Raw genomic sequence first — 22,902 nt, 5'->3', positions numbered from 1 at the left:
AGGCCGAGCCCGGTTGGGTTCGGCCCGGGTGGTCATCGAGTACGCGGCCTGTGAGTCCTGTCCGACCTAGGGCTTGTGGATTTTTTCTCCCTCTCCTGTGTCGGCCTCCTCCCCTCTGTTTCACTGTTGACACAGAGGGGGAGAGCACCCCACAGAGGGGTTTCTTTACTTCTATTAAACCATAACCCTAAAACTCCTTACCTTGGCCGGTTGCAGTCGGCAGTGCTTCCTCCCTAATAGTCCTTCCTTTCCCAGAGCTTCAGAGCTCCTTGGCCTTAGGCTCCAGGGCTTCGGCTCTCTCTCTCGTTCTCTCGTTCGGTGTTTAGGGGGGTCTGTGATTTGGGGTTGCCGGCAGAGGCTTAAATATTTGATTAGAGGATGAAACCCTCGTCTGAGACGTCCCATCCTCTCCTTTCCTCCATATTTCGGGACTGGCCGCCGCCCCCCCTGTCTCCGGCGCGCCGGCATCGGCTGCCAGCAGGGGGGCGCGGTAACCCCCCCTGTCGGTCTTATCCCTTCGTTTCTTTCTTTTTTTTTTTTTTTTTTTTTTTTTTAAACCTTATACAGCACTGCCCACAGTGAAATTTGGGCCCAAACCCTTAACTGGGCCCATTTCTTATTGGGCCTAGTAGGTTGTGAGCCCGGACATTACATAAAGAGCAACATCAATTGAATGATATTTTTGAATTTCATATTGGAGATACATTAATCTAAACCTTCATGTTTCGATGATGCTCGTAGATCGATGTTTAAATATTTTAATCATCTCTTGTGACATTGTCTTGCAGAAAACATTGTGAACAATGACAATTTTGGCGATGAATGTGCCAAAGTTGAATGGAAGAGGAAAAATAAAAAAAAGAAAAAGAGAAGGACTAACATCTACCCATCCAACTGACTTATATACATCTATAGGCTTTTGTAACATGAGAAAAAGCACATGTAGTGCCCCCTGTGAGCTTTCATCAGCACTCTACCATGTTTCATTGGGACAGTTGTTGATTTATCATGTGCCTTAGACAAGGAACGTAGAAATTATGAACATGTCCCCTAATGCCACTAACTTAGGAGCTCCCATTGGAACCTAATTCATGTTATTGTCCAAAAACCTATTAACAGGTTTGCCATGGAAAATTCCGAAGTATGGGAGAGATGGGAATGCATGATGTAAATGTTTTACGTAACATGGATTGAAAGATAAAAGAAACGAGTATGGGAGAGATGGCATTCTGATTTTAGGGGACAAAGCACCGGGGTCCAAGCTTTAGGGTCTTGTGCAAAGAAATGGCTTGCGTGCTTTGGTTCGTGAATGCATGCCCTTTGTTTAGTCAAAAAGAGAAGTGAGTCAGAAAGCTTGCATCTGCATGAAAGGTTGCTAAGGTTCCAGGAGTTCCGCCTCGTGTTTTATGCGAGTATAAACATGCAAGACATTGACAAAGTGATGTCGGCAAGGATTCAGATGCCCTCCACATCGACCAAAAGGCCATATCGTTGCTCGAGAGGACACTAACGAAAAGGTATAACGGGGTCGGCTGCATGGTTGCTTGAGAGATGGTATGCCAACATATATAAATATACCACGAGCTGCAGTTCTTAGAAAAGGGACGGCAAGGTCTCATTTGGCTCCTGTCCGTACTAAGGATGGTTATTAATACTCAAGATTGCATCAAGGTTAAGTGTCGCCTATGCTTTTAGAAATCGTTTGGTTCGCCGAAAGAGAAGAAAATGCCCCTCATATTTTATTGAGCTTTTAGAGAAAAAAAATAGAAAAGTAGCTTTCTAATGTAAATAAAATTCTTATATTTCACATGAAAAACAAGCTTGTATAAAATATAAAAAAATCTAATTCCTATTGTTTTATTTTTTTTTTTCAAAATTACTCTTAAGCTTTTAAATAAAATAAGCATTTTTTTCTTATTAATGATATAGTATGTATTTTACATAATTTTTTTAAAAATAGGTGTTCAATCAAATATTAGTCATTTTAATATATATATATATATATATATATATATATATATTAAAGCAACTGTGTAAAAATTATTTTTAGATATGGTATATTGAACCCTCAGCTTTCTTTAATGAGATTTTCTTTTTCTACGTACCGAGTCATTAATGTCAATTGAACCGCAACCAGCGGCACCCACATGCAGCTACGTATTTAATTCAATACCGTACGTATAACCTTTGTGATTGCACGTGCAACGACTACATCCCTTCCTCAAGAAAACCCCATTCTTTTAGTTAATTGATTAAATAGGTGAAAGGTGTCACCATGTGACCTTGAAGCTCATAAGTAATTATAAGCATCGTATTTGTGAGGGTACCCGATGGTCCCTTAACTCATTCTTGGATTCCTTGGTCGGCAAGCTTCAAGTATTGGCACCTGTAATTGGGATAATTTCTTGCATGCTCGAGGACTGAATTGATAAAAATTATTATCATCATTTATGCCACCAGCTGTAGAGCTGATCTAATTTAATTATTAAAAATGACGGCAAATGTGACCGCAAGGCCATGGCCAAGACCGGATACTACAACAAAAAAGATTTTTGCCGACTTTATATTGCCGACGCTTTTAAAAAGCATTGGAAAAAAATGTTCCGCCGACACTTTGTGTAGCGTTGGTGCCAGCGATCTATTATCGACGCTTATACGTGTCGGAAAATTTAATCACCGATACTTATAAGCGTCGGCATAAGAAAAAATATTTAAAAGCGTCAGAAAAGAACGGTTCCACCGACGCTTTGTGTAGTGTTGGCGTCAGCGACCTATTACCGATGCTTATATGCGTCAAAAGATTTAATCACCGATACTTATAAGCGTCGGCGTAAAGGAAAATAAGACAGCACAAGGATATATTTGTGTAATTGTATTCATGAGAGGGGGAGAAGCTTTATATATATATATATATATATATATATATATATATATATATATATATATATATATATATATATATATATATATATATATATATATATATATATATATATATATATATATATATATGAATATGAATGAGTCAAAAGGTCACACTTACCGTATCGAATGTGATGCGTCCTGACACAAGGAAGTCGCTTTGATGATGATGCCAAGCTGATCGTTCGACGTTCGTATCAAGAAGCAAAGTCGTTCTTTAGACAGGGCGATGCAGTCGAGTCTTTTAGAAGGGCAGAACGCTACTTCAAAATTTTGGGTAACAATATATATAAGCCTGCGGCTGGGAAAGTACACTTTGATGGAGTCTCTTGAGACCTTAATGCATGCATGATAGACGAGATTTTCTTTACTAGAAAACAATGGTGATATAAGGTCCGAAGTTTTAGAGCACAGGCTTTCTATAATGCAAGGGTTTTACCTTTACCCAACAAAAGGTTTTTAGGTTTTTTCAGCCTTCGTCCTTGTATAAAATAAGGATGCATCAATGGAAGGCACTAATGTGTGCAAATGATAAGGAAAGCGTAATATTTGGATGGGCTCTCTCCTCTCTCTCTTCTGAAGTTTCCATTGATATAATCTTTTTCATGTTTTGGCAGTTTTGAGGTTTTTTTCTGAAATATTACTGTTGGCTTTTATTTGGATTTTTTTTTTCTTTATTGTTCCAGATGTAAATTCTTGCCCACAGTCTTTCTTGTACGTACGAAACCTTTTTCTCCCTTATGAATAAAATTGTAGGGAACTAATGCGGCTGAAGCTTTTGAGTCTCCTGTTCTTCTCAAAAAAAAAAGAAAATAAAATAAAAAGAAAACATAATAAATAAGAATTTCTGTGAAGTGGGAAAATATCATAGAGGACGGAAATTAGGATGATCATAAATGAACATTTTGTATACGAGGTGATCCATGAACCAAATAACTCGTTCTCTAGCACGAAAAGTTTGCCCTTCAACGCTGAAATGTAAAGTTGAAAGAAATTTGACGACTTTTAATTGATTTAGTTTTGATAAAAAAAGAAAAAAAATAAAGCACAATATATTTCTTTGCAAGTGAACAATAACACTTTTATTTATCTACTGCTTCGGAAGAGCACTTATTTTCCGCCAAGCATGCAGCTCTCTTTCTAGTCGGATCTGCTCCCACGGGCAATTTTTTTTCTTCTTCTTCTTCTTTTTTGATGATATTCCTTGCGGGGGGAGCTGTGGATGATAGCAAACGGAAGCTGGGAAAGAAGAGACTGGAGGAACGCAAACGGAAGCTGTGACGTTTGCAATAATGTTCTACCTTTTTGTTTAAAGAAAAAAAGGTTTGCAATGCATGTATAATAGTAGCCATGGTTGCTTGCTTGTGGTTCGTTGCCCCAGGTTTTGGATTCACAGTTCTCTTTCTTGATGAACTAGTTTAGGATCCGAAAGGAGGATAATATTTTATGAATTTATATAAAATATTATTAAAATGACTTATAGACTGAGGGTAAGATTATTGATAAAATGGTTTAAATTTGTCGAGGAACTTGAGATAGATATTACGGACACATTTTACAGGAGAGTGAAGAAGAGACAAGAAGATTTAGCTCATGAAAGGATTATGTTAATCAATCTTAATACATGATTCTAATTTGCTCTTTTTTTTTACTTATTTAATTGAACCATATTGCCGGCCAACTTATTTCCAACCAACTTGGATACTTGTCTGAGTTTAGAAAATTAGTTAACTATGGCATTTGCATGATAGGATGCCGCGAAAAAGCAACATCCTGAATCATCGTATGCTTCATGCCACCAATCTACTCCAGCCATTTCCACCTTTGTGGGTGTTGCGACAAGCAGAGAGAATAACGAACAAAGAAGAAAAAAGAAAAAAAAATAAGAGCACAAAATATTTATATGGTTCGGTCTATTGACATACATCTACGAGCAGAAACAATGCAAAGATTTCACTAAAAAAAAATCAAAATCGGAGATTATGGAGTGGGAGATTTCCTCACAAACTCTAGCCCTCAATACACCCAGTCTCTAAGACACTTAATTGTTCTCTTCCCTTAGAGTTGCAAGAGATATATTTAATAGAGTAAATCAACTTAGACTCAAATTGGTATTCTTATAACAAAAATTATATGGGACATGCATTAGAGAAGAAAATATGGGGCGGATTTCCTATTTTGCCGTATTTCTCCTAATACCCATCTTAAAGTAAAAATCCAAAAGTTGGAAACTTCTTCCACTAATAGCGCTGTTAGTCGCGTGATTTTTTTAAAAAATAAAAGAATGAAAGAAAATTGCATGCACCAAAAAAAGAAAGAAAAAACATTGCGCGTGATATCTCTTTCTTGCTCGTTTCTAAACTATGTTTTTTTATCAGTATATACTATATGACTAGGTGATACACACCAAGCAAATTAGTCATCAAGCAAGCTAATACACATCTTTAGATAAATTGATACATAGTTTCCAGAATTTGGTGTTTACTAGTATATAGTCAGATGATATACATTAGCAAGTTAGTGATCTAATAATTCAATGCACACCTTCAAGCAAATTGATACATAGTTTTCCAAAACATCATGTTTACTAATATACACTACATGACCAGGTGATACACACTCGTCGACTTTTTGATAAATACTACAAGCTTCTTTGAAAACACGGTGATCAAATTCATACCTTCAAGTCAATTGATACTAAATTTTCAAAATATGCTTTTTATCTATATACATTATATGGCCAGGTCATACACATCTGGCAAAATTAAGTCATCTAGCAAGCTAATAACACCTCTTGGTGAATCTATATATAATTTTTAGAACATGATGTTCATTAGCATCAGTACACAATGCATAGTTTCCTAGCTTTTGCCTGACATAATAATTTTTATACATATCATTCCTTAGATTTCATGAACTTTTAAGTTCAAAGATCCTTAAAAAAAGAGAAAAATTTGGAGGAGCTTTAAGGAATGCGAAAAGAAGGAAGACCTTATAGATAGGAGAGACACTCGATGAAGAAGAAGATGGATAGAGAGGCTTGATAAAGAAGAAAAAGGATACCATGATTTCTTTTCTTTCTTTGGTGTTTTTTTTTAATCACCGAATTGATAGCTCCCTTCGTAAGAGAAGCCTTCGACTTTTGAGTTTTTGCTTTTAAGATGGGGCATTAGGGACATGCGTATTTTTGATTTTCTGATGGATTTACATGGTTTCATTAATGAAAATTGTTTGATGTAGTGAGTAATAGGCTCTGGTTGTTCGCCGTTCGACGAATTCTTGTTTAGGCAGTTCATATCATCCATACTTTTGATCTCATATTTCAATTCTTCCATGGGGAGACCACACGGAGCAAGGAGCTTGGCATGGTGACACTCCAAAAGTAAATGGTTGGATTCAAACTCCTCAGCTTTGTGAGAATGTTACTGAAACCTAAATTGGGTCGGGTGGCAGGCATCCTACGTGGCTGGACAATCCGTGGACACCATCTGGGAGAAGTTATTTTCAGCGGCAGCTCTGTTTTAGGATATTTTATATTCGGATTCTTCCGGCTGTTTTTATTCCAGAGCGATGTTACCCACCCGCTGTATCAACCAAAAAAGAAAAACCTGGATTGGATGTTAAAAATCTTTGAACAGAAGCCTGTGAGGAGAGGGACCCTCATTCTCCAGCCCAGAGAATCAATTCAGCATATCGTATGCGGGAGTGTCACCTTCAAACCCAAGAACCATCACTGCTAAAAAGAATCTAGGATCAATCTTCCAGTCTTTCTACTTTCTTTTTGCTTAGGCTCATTTATCACACAAGCACTTCGGATCATAGACCAACCCTGAAATTGAGAACTTTGAATCCCGATCATGTATGACACAGTCACTCGGAGTGGTGCTGCAAAGTTCCAATTAGTGCTCAAGGGAATGTCAACCGATCGATCTGGCAATACTGTATCAGAAGCAATTTTCTGATACAGTTTGCAGTATCTGTTTTTCTCCTTAACCAGGCATTAAACGTCGTGCAAATAGAATTAGTGCTCCATCAAATTACAAAACCAAATTGTGATCATCCCATGTAGACTAGCGTTAATCTCCACCAAGTCTTAAAAAAGCAGTGCAATATGACTGAAAAGTACATTTCTATTATAAAATAAAAACTGATGTTCATTCTTCATTGTTCAGCAACTTTTCATGTAATGACAATGACGAAAACATGTTGCTTCATATCTACAAATGATAAAAAAAACTGACATTTCTGCGTACCTACATTCTCCAAACCAACAAGTTAAAAATGCCGATAATGGTCAACAATTTGCAAGTTTCATCATCCAATATGAGATATGATGGTAGAATGCGAACTCAGCTGCGAAATGCCTCAGCAATCTATTGTTTTCAGACCTGCAGCACTACGTAATAGTGAGTGCCACAGATCTACATAGAGAACTCAACAGGTAAGAGGACAGCCTAATTCCTTGGCAGCAGCATCAAGGAAAGCAAGCGTCATCCCAGTTGCACGCCTGCTGTGAGCTTCCCATTTTATGCACTTCTCAATGTCTGAATGCCAGTTGATGATGCCCGCACTCAAGCTTCGATAAGAGGGATCACAGAGGCCCTGCCCATCCCCATGCATAAAGCTAGTAGACTTGGTTGTGTTGCCGTGCATTATAACTCGAAGAATTGATGAGCTGAGAGCACGCACATGCGCACTCGAATGAGAAAGGCAACGGATTGTGGCTGATAGACGAAACTGCATACATCGAATGAGGATCAATCATATTGCTTAATAGTGCATACCTACAAATGCGGGTTAATCGGAATGAGTGAGATAATTACCTTCAGCAGATTTGAGAGGCCATCTGCAACTGCCAAGCCTGATATTCCCCAGTCGACAACAAGTTGAACTGCTCTAGCTGTTACTTCCAAAAGCTGCTCATGTTTGCATAGATGAGAAACATAATCTCACACATAAGAATCATGAGTAAGAAAGTGACATAACCCATGTCTATGATGAAATTCAAGAATGCGGACATACAGAAACACATACTTGAGGCATTAGAAATCAGTCAAATAGATACTTAATAAAAAAAGGTTTTAATGGGAAAATCAAAAAGCTAAAGAGAGACTCAATATATCAATGATTTTACTGATAGTGTCTCTGATGAACAATATCATGGACCAGTAGAAAATTGACACCTGAAAGGCAGGACTTGACATTTCTAACACAACATAATCACAACCATCCATTGTTGTCCCAACATGTTTAGTATAAAGAATTTGTTTTTTTTATCTTTTCGTTAAAAAATTAGTTTGTTCAGACATTACCTCTAACTGGGGCAAAGTGGATGCTTCACCATCAACAAGCATTCCATCTGTGGCGCGAAGAAGAAGATCTGAAGCACTTGCCATAATTACTAGGGCTTCTGGGCTATCATGATTTCTCAGAAGTTCAACAATCAACTTTACAATTCTCTGGTTGATTCTCCACATTCTCTGACCTTGTTCGTCATCCCTTGCAATCCAGGGCTGCAAATCCTTTTCTGCCTGTCAAAAACACACGAGTCCACAAAAGTGACTGAGAAAATGGGGGCTGAAAATAGGGCTATACAATCTAGCAAATCCACTGGCTAAGAATCTAAAGTTAAACGAGTTGCGGACCTGTAGAACAATAGCAGTTGATGCTTTTGTTGGCGATGCTGAAACAACATTGCAAAGGGCATCTACTACCTATAGATAATGGAAAAGATGGTCAGTCTGACTCATCTTATGAATGGTCCAAGCAAATACAGTAGTTCATAAGCAGATAGAGGGAGATTTAGTTGGATAATTCCTGTAATGTATGTGACAATAGAAATTCATTTTTGTAATTTCTTTAGTGACTTGGATTTGGAACTCAGTTCTTTATTTTTTTGTCTCTATGAGTCTAATGAAGCTAGTAATACTACTTTAACCTGAGAAAATCTAGTTGGATTGGTTGCAAGCAGCTTTTTTTTTTTTAAAGAGAAACATCCAAAAACACACAATTACATGGCATGATGCAAGCACATTAGTGTACGATATACGACAACTACAATGAAACTGTATATGAATTGCCCTAAGAAATCCCTCGGACAAATGATAGTGTATGATATAACAGTTTGCTACAATAGACGCAAAATCCACGCATTATACATGACTTAGAGGGGAAGAAAATAGATGAAGTGATGGATGGAAATTGAAAAGTGACATCTAATTCCTGTGCACCTTTACTGCTAACAAATAACCAGATTCCTAGTTTTATTATTATTATTATTATTATTATTATTATTATTACAATATAATGGATCATGAAAAGTGAGAGTATTGCTTGAGTTAGACAAGATATTAAGACCAGATGAGCTCCACATGCAAAGCATCACTACAATATAGCCCACATACATAATGAAACTCTCAGAATTAAAGACAAACACTTGCACTATCTTGATGGATTTCCCAAACTGATTGGGGACCATAATGCTGAAATCTCAAAGCCAGACATGAATTCTATGACAATATATGCATTATTAAGCACTGAAAGATGCAATGCATAAAGCAGTTAAAGACACAAAGTGTTGGATTAGTTGGAAAAATGATGAGAGCATGAAAAGTTAAAACAGAAGTTACTATAGAACTCAGACAACTAAATGATTTTGATTATAGGATAGAAGCCTTTTAGATCCAGAGCATTAGACAGTGAAGGATCAGCACTATAGGAGGACTGAAAAGATTAGTGCAGCATATTAAGACAAATAAAGCATACGACGATTGCTATATTTTCCACTTTCTGTGTAGTCTTCTGATCCTACCATCTTAATCATCATTATATCAAACGATTATGGTTTCTTAAATAGAAAAGAATATACCTGTCTCCAACCTTGATGAGCAGATGTACTTTCTGCAGTCATTTGTGTTTCTGGTGCTGCAATTAACTTTTGCCATAGCAATGAAACAACAGAGAAACATGATTCCTGTTTCTCTGCAAAAACAGATCTTAGCAGAGTTTGTGCACTGTGGTTGTATCCGCCATTTCGATCCATTGTAAGAAAGTTCGCCAAATCTGATGCATCCACTGGCAGACTTGCTGTATTTTTCCCTGATGTGTTTACAGTAACATCGTTTAATCTAATGTCATTTTGACATGTTAGGAATGTTCCTGAAGGACTATCCTTAGACTCTGATGATGTAGGATCCTCTAATTCAGAGATGCTACTACTTGCAGAACTTGATTGTCCTCTACCACTGAACTGCACTGGATCATCCTTCCGTACTGGTGCACGCACCAAGTGTGCCTCAATGGGTTCTGCCTTGTCAACTATGGAGGCAACAATTTTTCCATGTATGTCAATAAGATGATAAAGTGAAGATGCCCTTGCAGAAATCTGAGTGTCCCACTTGCATCGCATCAGAACAGCAAGAGCATTCGTGCAGGCTTTGGATCGTCCAAATATCTCAGAAACATGAGCAGCAACCATAGCTGCAGCCACTATCTCATTGGAACTGTAACTCCATGATGTACCAACAGATGATGGTTTCAATGAGAAAAGGGCTTCCAAAATACTGAGGATTCTATGAGTGTGTTGAACCGCGGAAAAAATACTATTCTGTAACTCGTTAATCACACCATTTTTTAGTGTTTTGGCCTTTTTTGGAGAATTTTTAGAATCTGAATATACACCATTTTTTGAAACCAAAGGGAACAGCTGAAGTTCACAAGCCAAAGCACATACAGCAGCCATAACGTAAGAATCAAATGTTGCAACAGGACCTTGTTTTTTCTTGTTTCTGTTTCTTGTAGATGCTTTTCCATTAATTGTCTGTGGCTCCTCAAAGTTCTCATCAGGGAAAAGTCTGCCACAACTTGTTGGTCTTTTACTTCCATTGGGCAAAGCTTCATGGCTGACACAAACTGTAAGCACAACAAAAAGTAGCCGGGAGGCAAGGTCCACAGATGCACAAGATTCCAGAAATAGTGAATGAATCATTGTATGAAGCTCAGCAACGGCCAGATTCTTAGTTGTAGACCACATACTACCATGAGCTCTTGGCTTTCTTTGTTGATCACCAGAGGTTTCTGGTGGAAAGGTTCTTTGCAGTATAGCTTCTACAGTAGCCACAAAGATCCTCATGAGGCATGCTTCAGATGGGCTTCCACGTGGCAGATACTCCAAGACTTTTTGAAGTGGCAAGTACAAATTCCAAGACAAGGTAGGAGGTTGCAATGGGGTTGCAACTACTATTTCAGGCAGATCAACAGCTGAGGAACTCAGAGGAAGCAGGCCATATGCAGCTTCCCATATGGTACATATTCTCCATTCGACATCAGGACCATGGGCACATAACATAGAAGCAATTCCTTGTGCAGTTGCCTCAACAGTGGCTTCAGAAGCAGGAACTTCTAGCTGATCCAATTTCAATCAGCAGGCATGGATGTTAGTCACAAAGCAAGCAATATAAGCTAGCTAATGGAGTCATATGTATTCTTAAAGCAGAGTTTGGGCACATAGGATAAATAAATCGTGGTGGTCAATAATTCAAAAATATGAAATTGTTAATAGTACAAATCCTCGACTCTAATGAAAAGTTCAAAATTACCTGTTTTTTGTAGGATGATATGTAGCCGCCTAGGGGTTCATGCTGGACTTCAACTCCTTCAGCATGTCTCGGTGGAGGAAAAAGCAATGCAGGCTGTGAGAGTATGCGGAAAAGTAAAGCAGCTGCAGCATCTGCAGCAATACCAGCTCTCATGGACATTGCAGTGCCAATTGCACGCAAGAAATGCAAATGCAACCAATTTCTTGGAAGCTACAATGTGAAAAACAAGAAAGTCAGCAACTATATACCGTGCATTAAGAAATGCTTCATTGCTTAATCAGCTACACTGATGCCACTTTTTCTTGTGGTACAGAAAACCACAAGCAAGATAAAATGACAGAAAAAATTGTATATTAACTATATTTATATAAAAAAACAGAACTTAGGAATATTCTATATCAAAACTCATGTAGCCACTGCACAACATACTTTCCAATTAGCACAAAATTAGAACAAGTGTATAGAGATGGTAACAATCTTCTCCCTGTTTCAGGCAGGAAGGGAGAGGGAGGGTGGGAGGTAGAGGGAGAGAGAGAGAATGAGAAGTTTCCCGCCAGTCACATATAAAGAAGATATGCAAGTACTTATGATTTCCATTTGCAAAACATAGTTGTTAACCTATTACACATAATAGATGTACAATGTGTAGTTGGTCATTCTTTATATAAGGGCAACAATCTAAAGTGTATTATTATATCATGAATGTTCTGAACAGGGTTGTTAGCTTTTGTCGCTTTAATTATTACAATCCAAAAACGGTGAATTTTCATGTTGCTATCCAAAAATTGGCAAGTTCAGGACAAATGGAAAATCAAACTATGTCATCAAATACAAGTAAATTCTTCAGCTTATATGGAAACGGCTTTAGATCCCAAACAGCAAGATAGACCCATAAGCAACACTTAAGAAGATATGCCCAAACAAGGCAAATAGTCGCAGTACTCCAGCAATAGTCATTAGAGTGAATCATGATATGACCAAAATGTGCAACAAGGTCAAAGAAAGGCAGTCAGAAATGCTATAGGTGAAGATTGCCACTTCCCTCCAACAAATTTATACCCAGATCAGAGACATTAACATAGCCCAAGAAGGTCACAGAGAGGTAGTCAACCGTTAATGGAAATGCAATAGGTGAAGAACAATTATTCTCTCACAAATTTGTATCTAGATCAAATACGTAGACCGATACATTGGGTCCAAGAAGATGGGTGCACAAAGTAATAAACTTACATCCAGATGCTTGCACTAATGAGCTAAATGTCAAAGGCAGATAGTCACTGGCATTGAGAGAAGCAGTAGCCACAAGATTGAAGAACGATAAGAACGATAAGAACAAAATGTACAAGAAAGTCGAAGAAATGTAGCCAACCACTGGCAGAAATTATAAAGTTGAATATTTAGGCTTTCCCCAAACAAATTTTGTTCCTTTCAAATCAGCTTTGCCACATGATTTCCTAAGGAAAAAACATTGATAACAGAGACATATCACAAATAGAGACAGAATTCTCAAAGGGTTAAAAAGATGAGAAAATTATTAAAAAAACGAGAGCAGTATGATGAAAACAGCCCAAAGAAAGATGATGTAATAGTATTTTCCATTTAACATTAAAAGGAAGGGGAACAGCATTAAAATGCATTTAGGGCAGCAAGTTATCAAAAACATGTTTTCAGGTTAATAGGAGGTGAGAGTCCAAGCAGTCCAAAAACAATGAAGACAAGAAATCTGGCTGGAAAAAAGGGCCATTGAACCTCCTTCAAAAGTGGACAGACAATGAGGTGACAGGGAGATGACGGAGTGCAAGACTATCTTCAGAAGGGGGAAAAACAAAGGAAGCCTAGAAAATGTCAAACAAGCTGGAGAAGTGCCCATGGTCATTGTTCACCAGTTGGTGAAAATAATAGTCAATCCAGCACGTACCAAGAAAGAAAGGAGAATGGGACCACAGATTCAAGCTCCTCAGGTGGAAAAGAACCTTCAGTTTGGCTCAATTCTGGCAGACAATGGCCATTGGCCCATGACTCAAACCAGATTTTGGCAATGTCCTAGTTCACTGAAGCCGGCAAAGGTACCATACTACCATTGCATTTGTCCTAGTGCAATGGTCAAATTTAATAGTAGAGATTATGCAAAGAGGCTGAGTCCTGCCCAAACTTCTCTCGATTCTCATGTACTAGTCCTGAGCATATATTTGAGCTCTTGTACAATGAAACTTGAGGTATCATTGTATATACAGCAAAAAAACACATATAAGGGAAGGCTTTAACTGTACAGTTACAACGAACTAATTTCTCCAATTAGTATATCAGAAACAATACAAGAATGTATAATTCATACACTTGTACACAATATCTCTAAAAAAATCTGATTACATATTATATGCTTTTACATACTTAAGGGAAGAAGCAACAGATCTAAGGAGACCACAATCACTAGTTACTAGTATACATCTTCCCATATGCATTCATGCCAAAATGATTTAACACCAGAACAATTTTGATGGTTTAAACTTTAAGCTTTACTCATCTAACTACAGTACAAATTGAAAGGAATTTTTTAGTTGCTTAAATTACGTGGTGCATCTGGTCACATGGTGAATCTCTAGAAGTAAAGACATGTCCAGTCTTGTTCATTGTATCATGTTTCACTTGAAAGAAACACTAGCTTAAACAGTAATATTTACAACTAATTAAGCATGTACAACACATATTTACAGTGGAGTAAAACCAGCAAATTCACCATTAAATTTTGCATATAAGTGACAAAAAGGAATATCTATGTGAAGCACAGAATTACTATATAAATACACCATAGAACAGCATCATTTCACATGGGGATGGCTTATTTTTCATAGTTCTAGACGTACCCTCATGCCAGTTGCATAGTCCTCAGCTGCTCTAAGGAGTTCAACAAGTTGTACCGCAGCATCAAGTGCATCTGGAGCCCATGAGGGTGGTGCCTCAAGGAGTCCAAGAAGCAGCCTCTGTGTAGCACTTGGAGTAGCAATTGCATAGTACCTGACTCAAAAAATTTCAGCTATATAAAAAAGTTTCAAACATTATAACATGAAAATTAATTAAAGGTTCAAATATCCACCTGTGAAATAAACGAGCATACGGCTCAAGAGCAGGCAGCCCTGCAACTAGATGCTCATCTAAGGCAGTTGTAGGAGGAGGGAGCAAAAGTGCAGGAACAGCAGCTGCTGTTAAATTAGCAGTTTCATAGCGAGCTACTTCCTCATCACAAACACTCAATATGACTCCAGCTCCATTAGCAACAGCCCATCGAGGAGTGGATGGCATGAGTTGAGGATGTTTTCCAGATCCATGACTACAAGCTAGCATAGCCAAAAACATAGAAGTGATTATTAGTTCTAAACCACATGCTCAAGTTCAGCACAAGGTAGAAAATGGAAAGATAAATCTCTCGACTTGTCTTGCAGGCAGAATATAGTACAATTTCTATAACAGAGCAGTAAGAACAACCAAAAGATTCAACTAATAATATGCAAAATCTATAAAATATATTCTGATTATCGTAGAATAACAATTATAAATGCAATGAATGCGGATAACTACATAGAACAAAAAAAGTCCCCAGTATATGCAGAAATTGAAGCAGAAAAATAAAGTACGCAAGAAGATGGAAATCTCATGTATCCATTGAATAAACAAGATTACCAAAACTTATATTGAAATATTAATATGATAAAAGCAAAAATCAACTCAACTGATCAGCTTCAGCATAAAAGCAACGATACCAAAAGGACAAGCACATAAAGAGGGCTTACGTATCAAGCTAGCAAAACAAAAAAAGAAAGGGGCGCTCTAAAGGTGCACTTGGATTTGTTAAAAAGGACATTGCAGAATATAAAGAGTATAGCACATTTTCGTTGCATTAATTCTGTCATTCATGTTTTATGTTTACACGGAGAGTGACAAGATTGACTGAAAGCAGTTATCTTAAGAAAACTACGGAAGCAGTGATTCAACTTTCAAATCAATGCTTATACATACATATTTTTGTTGAGAAGGATGCTGATGTACACGGACTCTTTGTGTGCATGAATATGAGATTATCATGTGCGATAAAAATCTAATGTAAGTTAGCATGTTGCACAGAGGAATATAATACATCAAGAAATGATCTGGTACCCTTCAATGCATGACTATAGAAAGCAATTTCAGTCTTGACTATAAGCTTCACTCATGGTATGCGGTACCATCACTAATGATCTTAAATTGAATTAGACTCCAAAAGAGTGCCACTTAAAATATACAAAACAAATCAAAGATATTTACATAAAATCTTCACTAACCAGTTGTCGGAGGCTTCAGTTCTCCACCAGCTGCATATTTGCCCATCACCCCACCACACCTAATTTCCCAGGCATCATTCAATGGTCAGGATAAGCACATCATCCCAAATTTATAATTAATGCAGTGCCAATATTCTGATAGGAGACCATGGCCAATGCCTCATAATTGTCAAATAAAAGAATATCTATTGGTTGGTTGGCTGCGGTATAATTAAACTCAAAACTTTTATTGAGGCATGATGTTTGCCTTTCCTCTCTTAATATCCAACAAGAACAAAATAAAAATTGGATTAAAATAGTAGTTTTGGCTAAACATACTATTTTCATATTAATAAAGCTGTCAACATTTAAGATAATATCATGTTGTGTGCCTCCTGTCTCTTGCAGATGATATATAGGCAATTGATGAGATGGCCATGGAACAGATTATTGTTTTGAATAGAAAATAGACTTCAATTGTTAAGGCCTAAATATTGTGAAATCTAAAACAATAGTGGGAACAAAATGAGAATAAGGCTGTGATCAAAATTAATAGACATGAGATATCACCAACATGACAATTTTTGGATACACGAAATGTATTACATAGTAGAATTAGGTTATAAACAGAAACATGTATATTTTACATTAAGGTGAAATACCTAGAGGCATGTGGGAATTTAAGCGATCTGTGCCTTTTTTTGGTGCACAATCACTGAATATCTTTGATTTAAAGGAAAATAATTTAATAGCAACACTTCCGATAGGAATATCGTAAATATATTATAAAATTAGAAAGGATATGATTAGCACTAAATACGAAGAAGGTGAACCTTTGGTGCAACAGTAAGTTTACCCCATTGTGATCTGAACGTCACATGTTCGAAACACGAAATCAACCTCTCCGCACATGGGGGTAAGGCTGTATACATCTAACCCTTCCCGGACCCTACAATGGGGAGAGCCTTGTGCACTGGGCCAACCCTTTTTATGGTTAGTAACTTAGTATTAAACTATTAAGTATAAAATTGGAAGTCCGATCCCTTGACAAAAGTTATTGATTGGAGATTAGTCTGAGACAGTATGAAGTATGGTACGGTATGGTACGGCATACCATGCTACAACACCATGATAACTAACGATTTAATGGCTTGCATTGACAAAAGGATGCATTTCAGCCCAAATAATTAGAATAAGGCTTTCTGATTTTCATTGTAGTAATGTATTAGTCCAAACTCCTTAAAGATAGACTAAATTTATAGGACTTTAACACTATTTCAGCTTATTCCTCAATTGCATCACCTTATGCAAATTACGCCCAACTTACAAGATCTCAATAGAACAAAGAGAGGAGTGAACATGATAGACTGAATTTAATAAATCTACATATGAACAGGGAAAATTTATTATTCTAATACTAACATCTTTCACAGCTTTATAATGAAGAAGGGATTACATATTGAAGTTCTAAACATGATTATACTCATATATATATATATATAAAGTGAGAACATCTTATATCAGCATGGTCCAATAAACACGATTACCCTAATCTTTTCAAGAGTCCCACAGCAGCTCCTGATTCAGGTAGCTAAACTTCCATCATTATCATCGACATTTATATTCTCCAACATAATGGAAGCTTCTATGTGGAGACAAGAAAATGAATATAAATAACTGGGGAGAAAAATTTTACTTATAAGTGTGTGATATCTATCTAAGTTTTGTATAAAAATACCTCGAACTTTTTTGATCTTTGAATCCCAGGAACTATGAAAAGGTTGGTATTTCCCTTTTCTTATTGGGGTTATAGGAATGCACTTTCAAATGGAATGAGGCAGATGCTTTAACTAGGCTAAAGACCACAAAACGGAATCAAAAGACAATAGAAAACCAGTTCTGTGATTTGTTATAAAGCAAGGAAGGGAAAACAAGGAATTGCCAGGCTTTCCTGGATATCTGAAGCACAGACTCTCTATAGCAAATTTTGCAAGTTATGAAATAAACATTCTTAAACAAAATGGTACTATGAAAGACAGTTCTTTGTATAATAGAATCCGCAAATACCTTGATATTTCTGTGAAATGTAATTTTCCTGACTTATTTAACTATACATGATTGAACAGGACTAAAGATAAATTAAAAAAGGGAATTACTCACCATCGAAAATAGTCACTTCGGATGCCCAAAGGTGCAGCAAGCAACATATCTGTAATCCAAGGAGACAATGGCCGCAATGGTTTCCGATCATGCTCCTGCAGAAGTGGATTGGCGGCTTCTCCCTCATTGGAGTCACTTGTAGTGGCATGATTGCCGCTGCTGCTTCTGTCCACTTCACTACTATGATGCTCAAACTTGTAAATTGGTCGATTATAATGAGTGAGCACCCGCAGAATTTCCCCACATGCTAAAGCCCATTGTTCATTATACTCTTTCTGCAATTAGAAGTAACAAATATTGATCATAACATACATAGAACAAAACAAACACTTGAATGTGTTAACTGGGACTTACAGGTTATGATTTTAGAATCAAATCGTACCACATGGAGTTATAAAATTGAGTCTACATCAAAATATAACAGGCTGTTGAAATAGAAACCTACACAAAAACTAATCAAGGATTTCTTACCTCATTATTTTGGCTGACTAGATATATGAAAGAACTAAATGGAGGGTCATTCTTATCATAAACCAATGTCCCATCAATTATACGTGAAAGAATAGGATGGACAATAGCATGGCCATGCTCCGGATGATGAAGAACGAATATTGCTGGAATATAAAGTAAACCCTGAAGGTCAGCACAATGTTTCAACACCACAGGAATAAAAGCAAAATGATCACTTTAAGTTATAACAACTGATTGATTGAAGTACAATTCCATTACCCAATACTTCATCCAAAAGGCGCTTCTCTTTAGATGGATAGTAATTCTGGATTAGCTGCACAGATAAAATAAATAAGCAGGTGAAGATATGCAACATTCTACTCATGTACATTTATGTTTTGTCAGCATAAAGTTCATATAGATGAAATGCTCGTGGTTCATATGATTACTGTTTAAGTTCATCTCATGCCAAATTCTCCTAACATGTTTAGCCAGTTGGCAACCACCTATACAAAATCAAAAGGCCATACCTGAGCTACATCTTCTGGGAATTGCTCCGAGGTGAACTGACCAAAATATTCAACATAGGCCGTAATTTGTGCCTTACAAAATGGTACAAAGCATATTAGTTTTTGGAGAAAAAAAAAGAACGACAAAAATTTAGGAGCTGGATTGACATGACTAGTAATATATGCAACCATAGCAATAAAAGAGTAGCTATTTGTTCTAGAAGTAAGTGATATCTTATGTTGCTCCAATTAACGCCAAGTCATAAATATGGAGTACAACTTCATATTTTAGAAGAATTAAAGAATTTCAAACAAAAGATGATGTTTAAGTCCAAAATGGAGATAAATAACAACCAGGAGAAGCTTTGCATGTTTGAGTTTGTGTCAATTAGGTAATGGACAATGTGCATGTCAATTTAGATGCTTATAATACAACTTTCGAAGTTTTTTGCTAGAGTATTGTTTTCCTACGGAAGGCGCGCTAGAGTGAAAAGCATATCTAAATTTTCCATCTATTTTTTTCATCAAAAGGAAAAGAGCCTCCGATAATTAAGTAAAAAAGGGGGGGCCATTCAATGCACGAGACTAGTGCCACTGCAGGATCTAAGGAGAGTCAAATGTATGCAGCGCTATCACCTCGTGCAGAGAGGTTGTTTTCATGTTTTGAACCTCTGACAATCAAGTGACAATGAAGCAACCTTACCCTTTCACCGAGGCCCGCCCTCCCTCCTATAATTAAGTAATGATAACAAAAATTAACTTCTCAACATTCTAAAGCATTAGAAAATAACCATGATAACTGCGGAATACATAAGCAAATTAGGCACCTTACTTCCAGAATAATAGAAAAAAGAGAGCTATACTTCCTAGCACCAAGAAAAAAATTTGTTGCATAAAGCACCAGATTTATTTTACTTTATTTGCATCTGGATTAACACAGGTGTTAATACATCAAGATCCCATTATCATTATAGTGCTTGATTTGTAGGGAAAAGGCTTGAAGGCTACAATTTTGATTTCCAACATGCATAACCTATTGGTCATTTGAAGGAATGATTTACAATCATAACAACCGATGAGACATAAAAAAAGAGGATGTGTAAGACAAGGTAAAAAGAAGACAAAGGAAGAGAGCAGAGCAACAAAATAAAGCATTTAAAAAGGAACAAAGAGGGGAAAGATCAGATGTAAGATTATTCAACACTTTCTCATATTTATCAGTAACATGAACCTAGGGAAGTGGCAAACTCCCAAGTCCCAACACTCCCATCTTTTGGTTCCAAGCTACATGGTTACACAATATCAATGTTTGTCATGTGCCATGCACGTGCTTTAATCAAGTATAGTGACCTGTGATAGTGATTTGACGCACAGAAGCATCTGGAATATTAAAATTTACATATAATTAAAATATTAATTAAAAATGCACACAAACATACATTACAAGAAGGCCTCAGAGCCCAGCACACGCATTAGAACAAGGCCTCAAAGTCCAGCATGCTTGCTGGACTCCAGGACTTTCCCATTATATATATAGAGAGATGCTAGCTAAGGATTCAAAATAGTTTAGGATGTGACTCAGTAACCTATTAAGCGAACACATTTAGTTTTAGAAATGAAACACTGCATAAAAGCAACTGAAATCAACCTATCAATGCTCCTCTAATTCTAGCAGAAAGTTGCTTCCACGTGCCAGCATCATACACAGAATTCAGAAGTGAATTCATTCAAGAACATTCCTAAAGATGACTCCCAGGCTATATTTTGACTTGACAAAGGAGCCAGCCAGTCTGCTTTTGAAAACATCTCAGAGAAAGGGATGATGAACCTGCATGTTCCTGGTTTATTCGCAACATACTGGCTTACTGCTTACATCAAGAATAAGCAAAAAACTTTTTTTTTGAAGAATTTGCAATATTAATTTTTTACACATGCAATATTAGAATTTCTGTAGATCTATAGCCAATTGACTGGTTTTACCACCTTTCGCATGCCAAAACCGTCTAGGTAAACACATTCTGTAGTACTGTTTTCAATTTGTTTTTGTTCAGCATCTCATAGCCTGAAAACAGGGTTTTTTTCCCACGGCAAAAACCAAATGCCAATGTATCCAGTGTAAAACAAGGGCATTAGTTGAATTAAGTGGAACCTTCAAGGTTATACTAAAAATCTTGTACTAAAGATAGTGGTGTCATAACATGGCTCAAGCCAACAAGAGTTCACAAATAGTTAACTTAATATTTACAGATAAACATAAATATCAAGCCTTAACCCATTACTTTTGGGGTATCTTATCTTCTTTCTCTCTTTTTTTTGTCTTTGGTTCCTATCTGATGGGAACGTTTCCCCTCACCTCCATGGCATCCTCCATGCCAACACTAGACACATCAAAACATTCTTCAACTAAGCCTTTGGTTTTCTGGGAGGGATCTCAGTTAAACTAATCAGTTAACCATACAAAAAAAATCCAACTTGTGATAATACCTTAGTACTTTTGCAGAACCCCTAGCGTATAATCCTAGAAGAGCTCTTTCAAAAGTTAAAATCTCCAAATCGTGGCATACTTTAATATAAATAAGAAAATCTGAAACTTTTGCCAACAAAATAAAAATTTCAAGATAATTTCCTCTTGTCAAAAATGGAAAGGTTCACCAGAACAGACATTGATTTATGCCAAACCCATAGTAAATATATACACATGAAAACAGAGTTTAAAAGAAAAATCCAGCAGGGCTTCAAATATCAATACGTGAATTTATTTTGAAAAGAAGAAGAAGAAGAAGAAGAAATTACAAAAAATCAAATAAAAATCAAGTGAATTGATAAAAATATCTTCCATACCTGCCTCTGCTGCTCATCATGCGGCGGCGGCCATAACAGAGACGAGAACTGGAGCCCATCGATCCATTTTCCATAAGAAATAGACATTCTAATTCCTTACAGAGAAGACTTGACTCCCTTCTCGCAGCGTTCGCACAGACCTGCCAAGAACCAGAGCACGTGTAAGTAAAACAGCATCCAGAAGATCGATCATATTCTCCATACAAACCAACGAAACCTAATCCATCATCAGTTTTTCATCATAAACCGACCTCAATCCCTCGAATCAAGAATCCTTGGCCAGCTCAACTTTCTTTAAATCTGCCAAAAAAAGAAATCTTCTTCAGTTCACCGATCAACCCCGCTCCCGGAGTTCTATCTCCGACACAAGATTATGAAGCCTCTGAACTGACCTCAGAGACATCAATCAACCTCCAACTTCTCTGCGTAAGAAAAGAGAAACAGGAAGGGGAAAAAAGAAAAGAAAAGAAAAATCCTTCACTTCCCTGGGAATAAAAGGTTCGAACCAAAAAAAATTCAAGAATGCAATATAAAGAAACACGTCGACTCGTCCATGAAAGGAAATCCAAAAATGCCACAAGAACTGGAAAATCTGGCAGAAATCAGACACAAAAAATAAGGGAATACAAGGAGAGCAAATTGGGGCGAGGGGGAGGAGACAACAAGAACGGTACCTGGATCGATCGATTCTTGAAGGAGACGAACCTAGGGTTCAAGAGCTCTTGTAGGCTTCTTGGGATGAGGAGGAGGGGGACTTGGGTGCAGGGAGGGAGAGAAAAATAGATTTTTTTAGGAGGTTGTGGCTTTATTTTTGGGTGGAGGGAGCGCAAGATACTTCGCCGATCTTGGGTCCTGCGCTGGAGGCTGATATCCCTGCTTACGTGGCACTTGATATTTTCGCGGATCCGAAGGCCTCTCATGCCATGGATGATGGCTCATGCCACTGATCGATGCATGCATATATATCGAATGCTACGCAACCGACACCCATTGCGCGCAAAAAGATGAATCCTAAATGACGAAAATGCCCTCGAATGGATGGAGCCATGGAGGGGACTCCCGCACTAGCCGTGGACGCCACGTGGGAGGGAGGGAAGGGCTGGGCCCGGCCATTGCGGTCCCTGTCAA

At 37.4% G+C, this 22,902-nt stretch overlaps 1 protein-coding gene across 2 annotated transcripts; it reads right to left on the bottom strand.

The window, feature by feature from the left end:
* Positions 1–7,034: 7,034 nt before the first annotated feature.
* On the bottom strand, positions 7,035–22,583 carry LOC103704831 (protein GIGANTEA-like). Of its 2 annotated transcripts, XM_008788315.4 has the most exons (17): positions 22,449–22,583; positions 22,167–22,196; positions 22,026–22,074; positions 21,775–21,914; positions 18,955–19,026; positions 18,704–18,758; positions 18,446–18,588; positions 17,975–18,249; positions 15,836–15,894; positions 14,614–14,854; positions 14,384–14,534; positions 11,520–11,729; positions 9,791–11,326; positions 8,568–8,636; positions 8,235–8,453; positions 7,746–7,838; positions 7,035–7,659 (listed from the first exon to the last, which is right to left on the bottom strand). In XM_008788315.4, exons 4-17 carry the CDS (start codon positions 21,859–21,861, stop codon positions 7,357–7,359), a joined length of 3,513 nt encoding a protein of 1,170 aa, XP_008786537.2. In that variant the 5' UTR covers positions 21,862–21,914; positions 22,026–22,074; positions 22,167–22,196; positions 22,449–22,583; the 3' UTR covers positions 7,035–7,356. The 2 variants fall into 2 exon arrangements, with proteins under 2 accessions (XP_008786537.2, XP_008786528.2); XM_008788306.4 differs by lacking the exon at positions 22,167–22,196.
* Positions 22,584–22,902: the final 319 nt, after the last annotated feature.

The sequence above is a fragment of the Phoenix dactylifera genome, chromosome 9 (genome assembly GCF_009389715.1).
Source record: "Phoenix dactylifera cultivar Barhee BC4 chromosome 9, palm_55x_up_171113_PBpolish2nd_filt_p, whole genome shotgun sequence".
NCBI lineage: Eukaryota > Viridiplantae > Streptophyta > Magnoliopsida > Arecales > Arecaceae > Phoenix > Phoenix dactylifera.
Note: the sequence above shows the minus strand (reverse complement) of the source record. Positions and strands in the feature narration are given on the sequence as shown.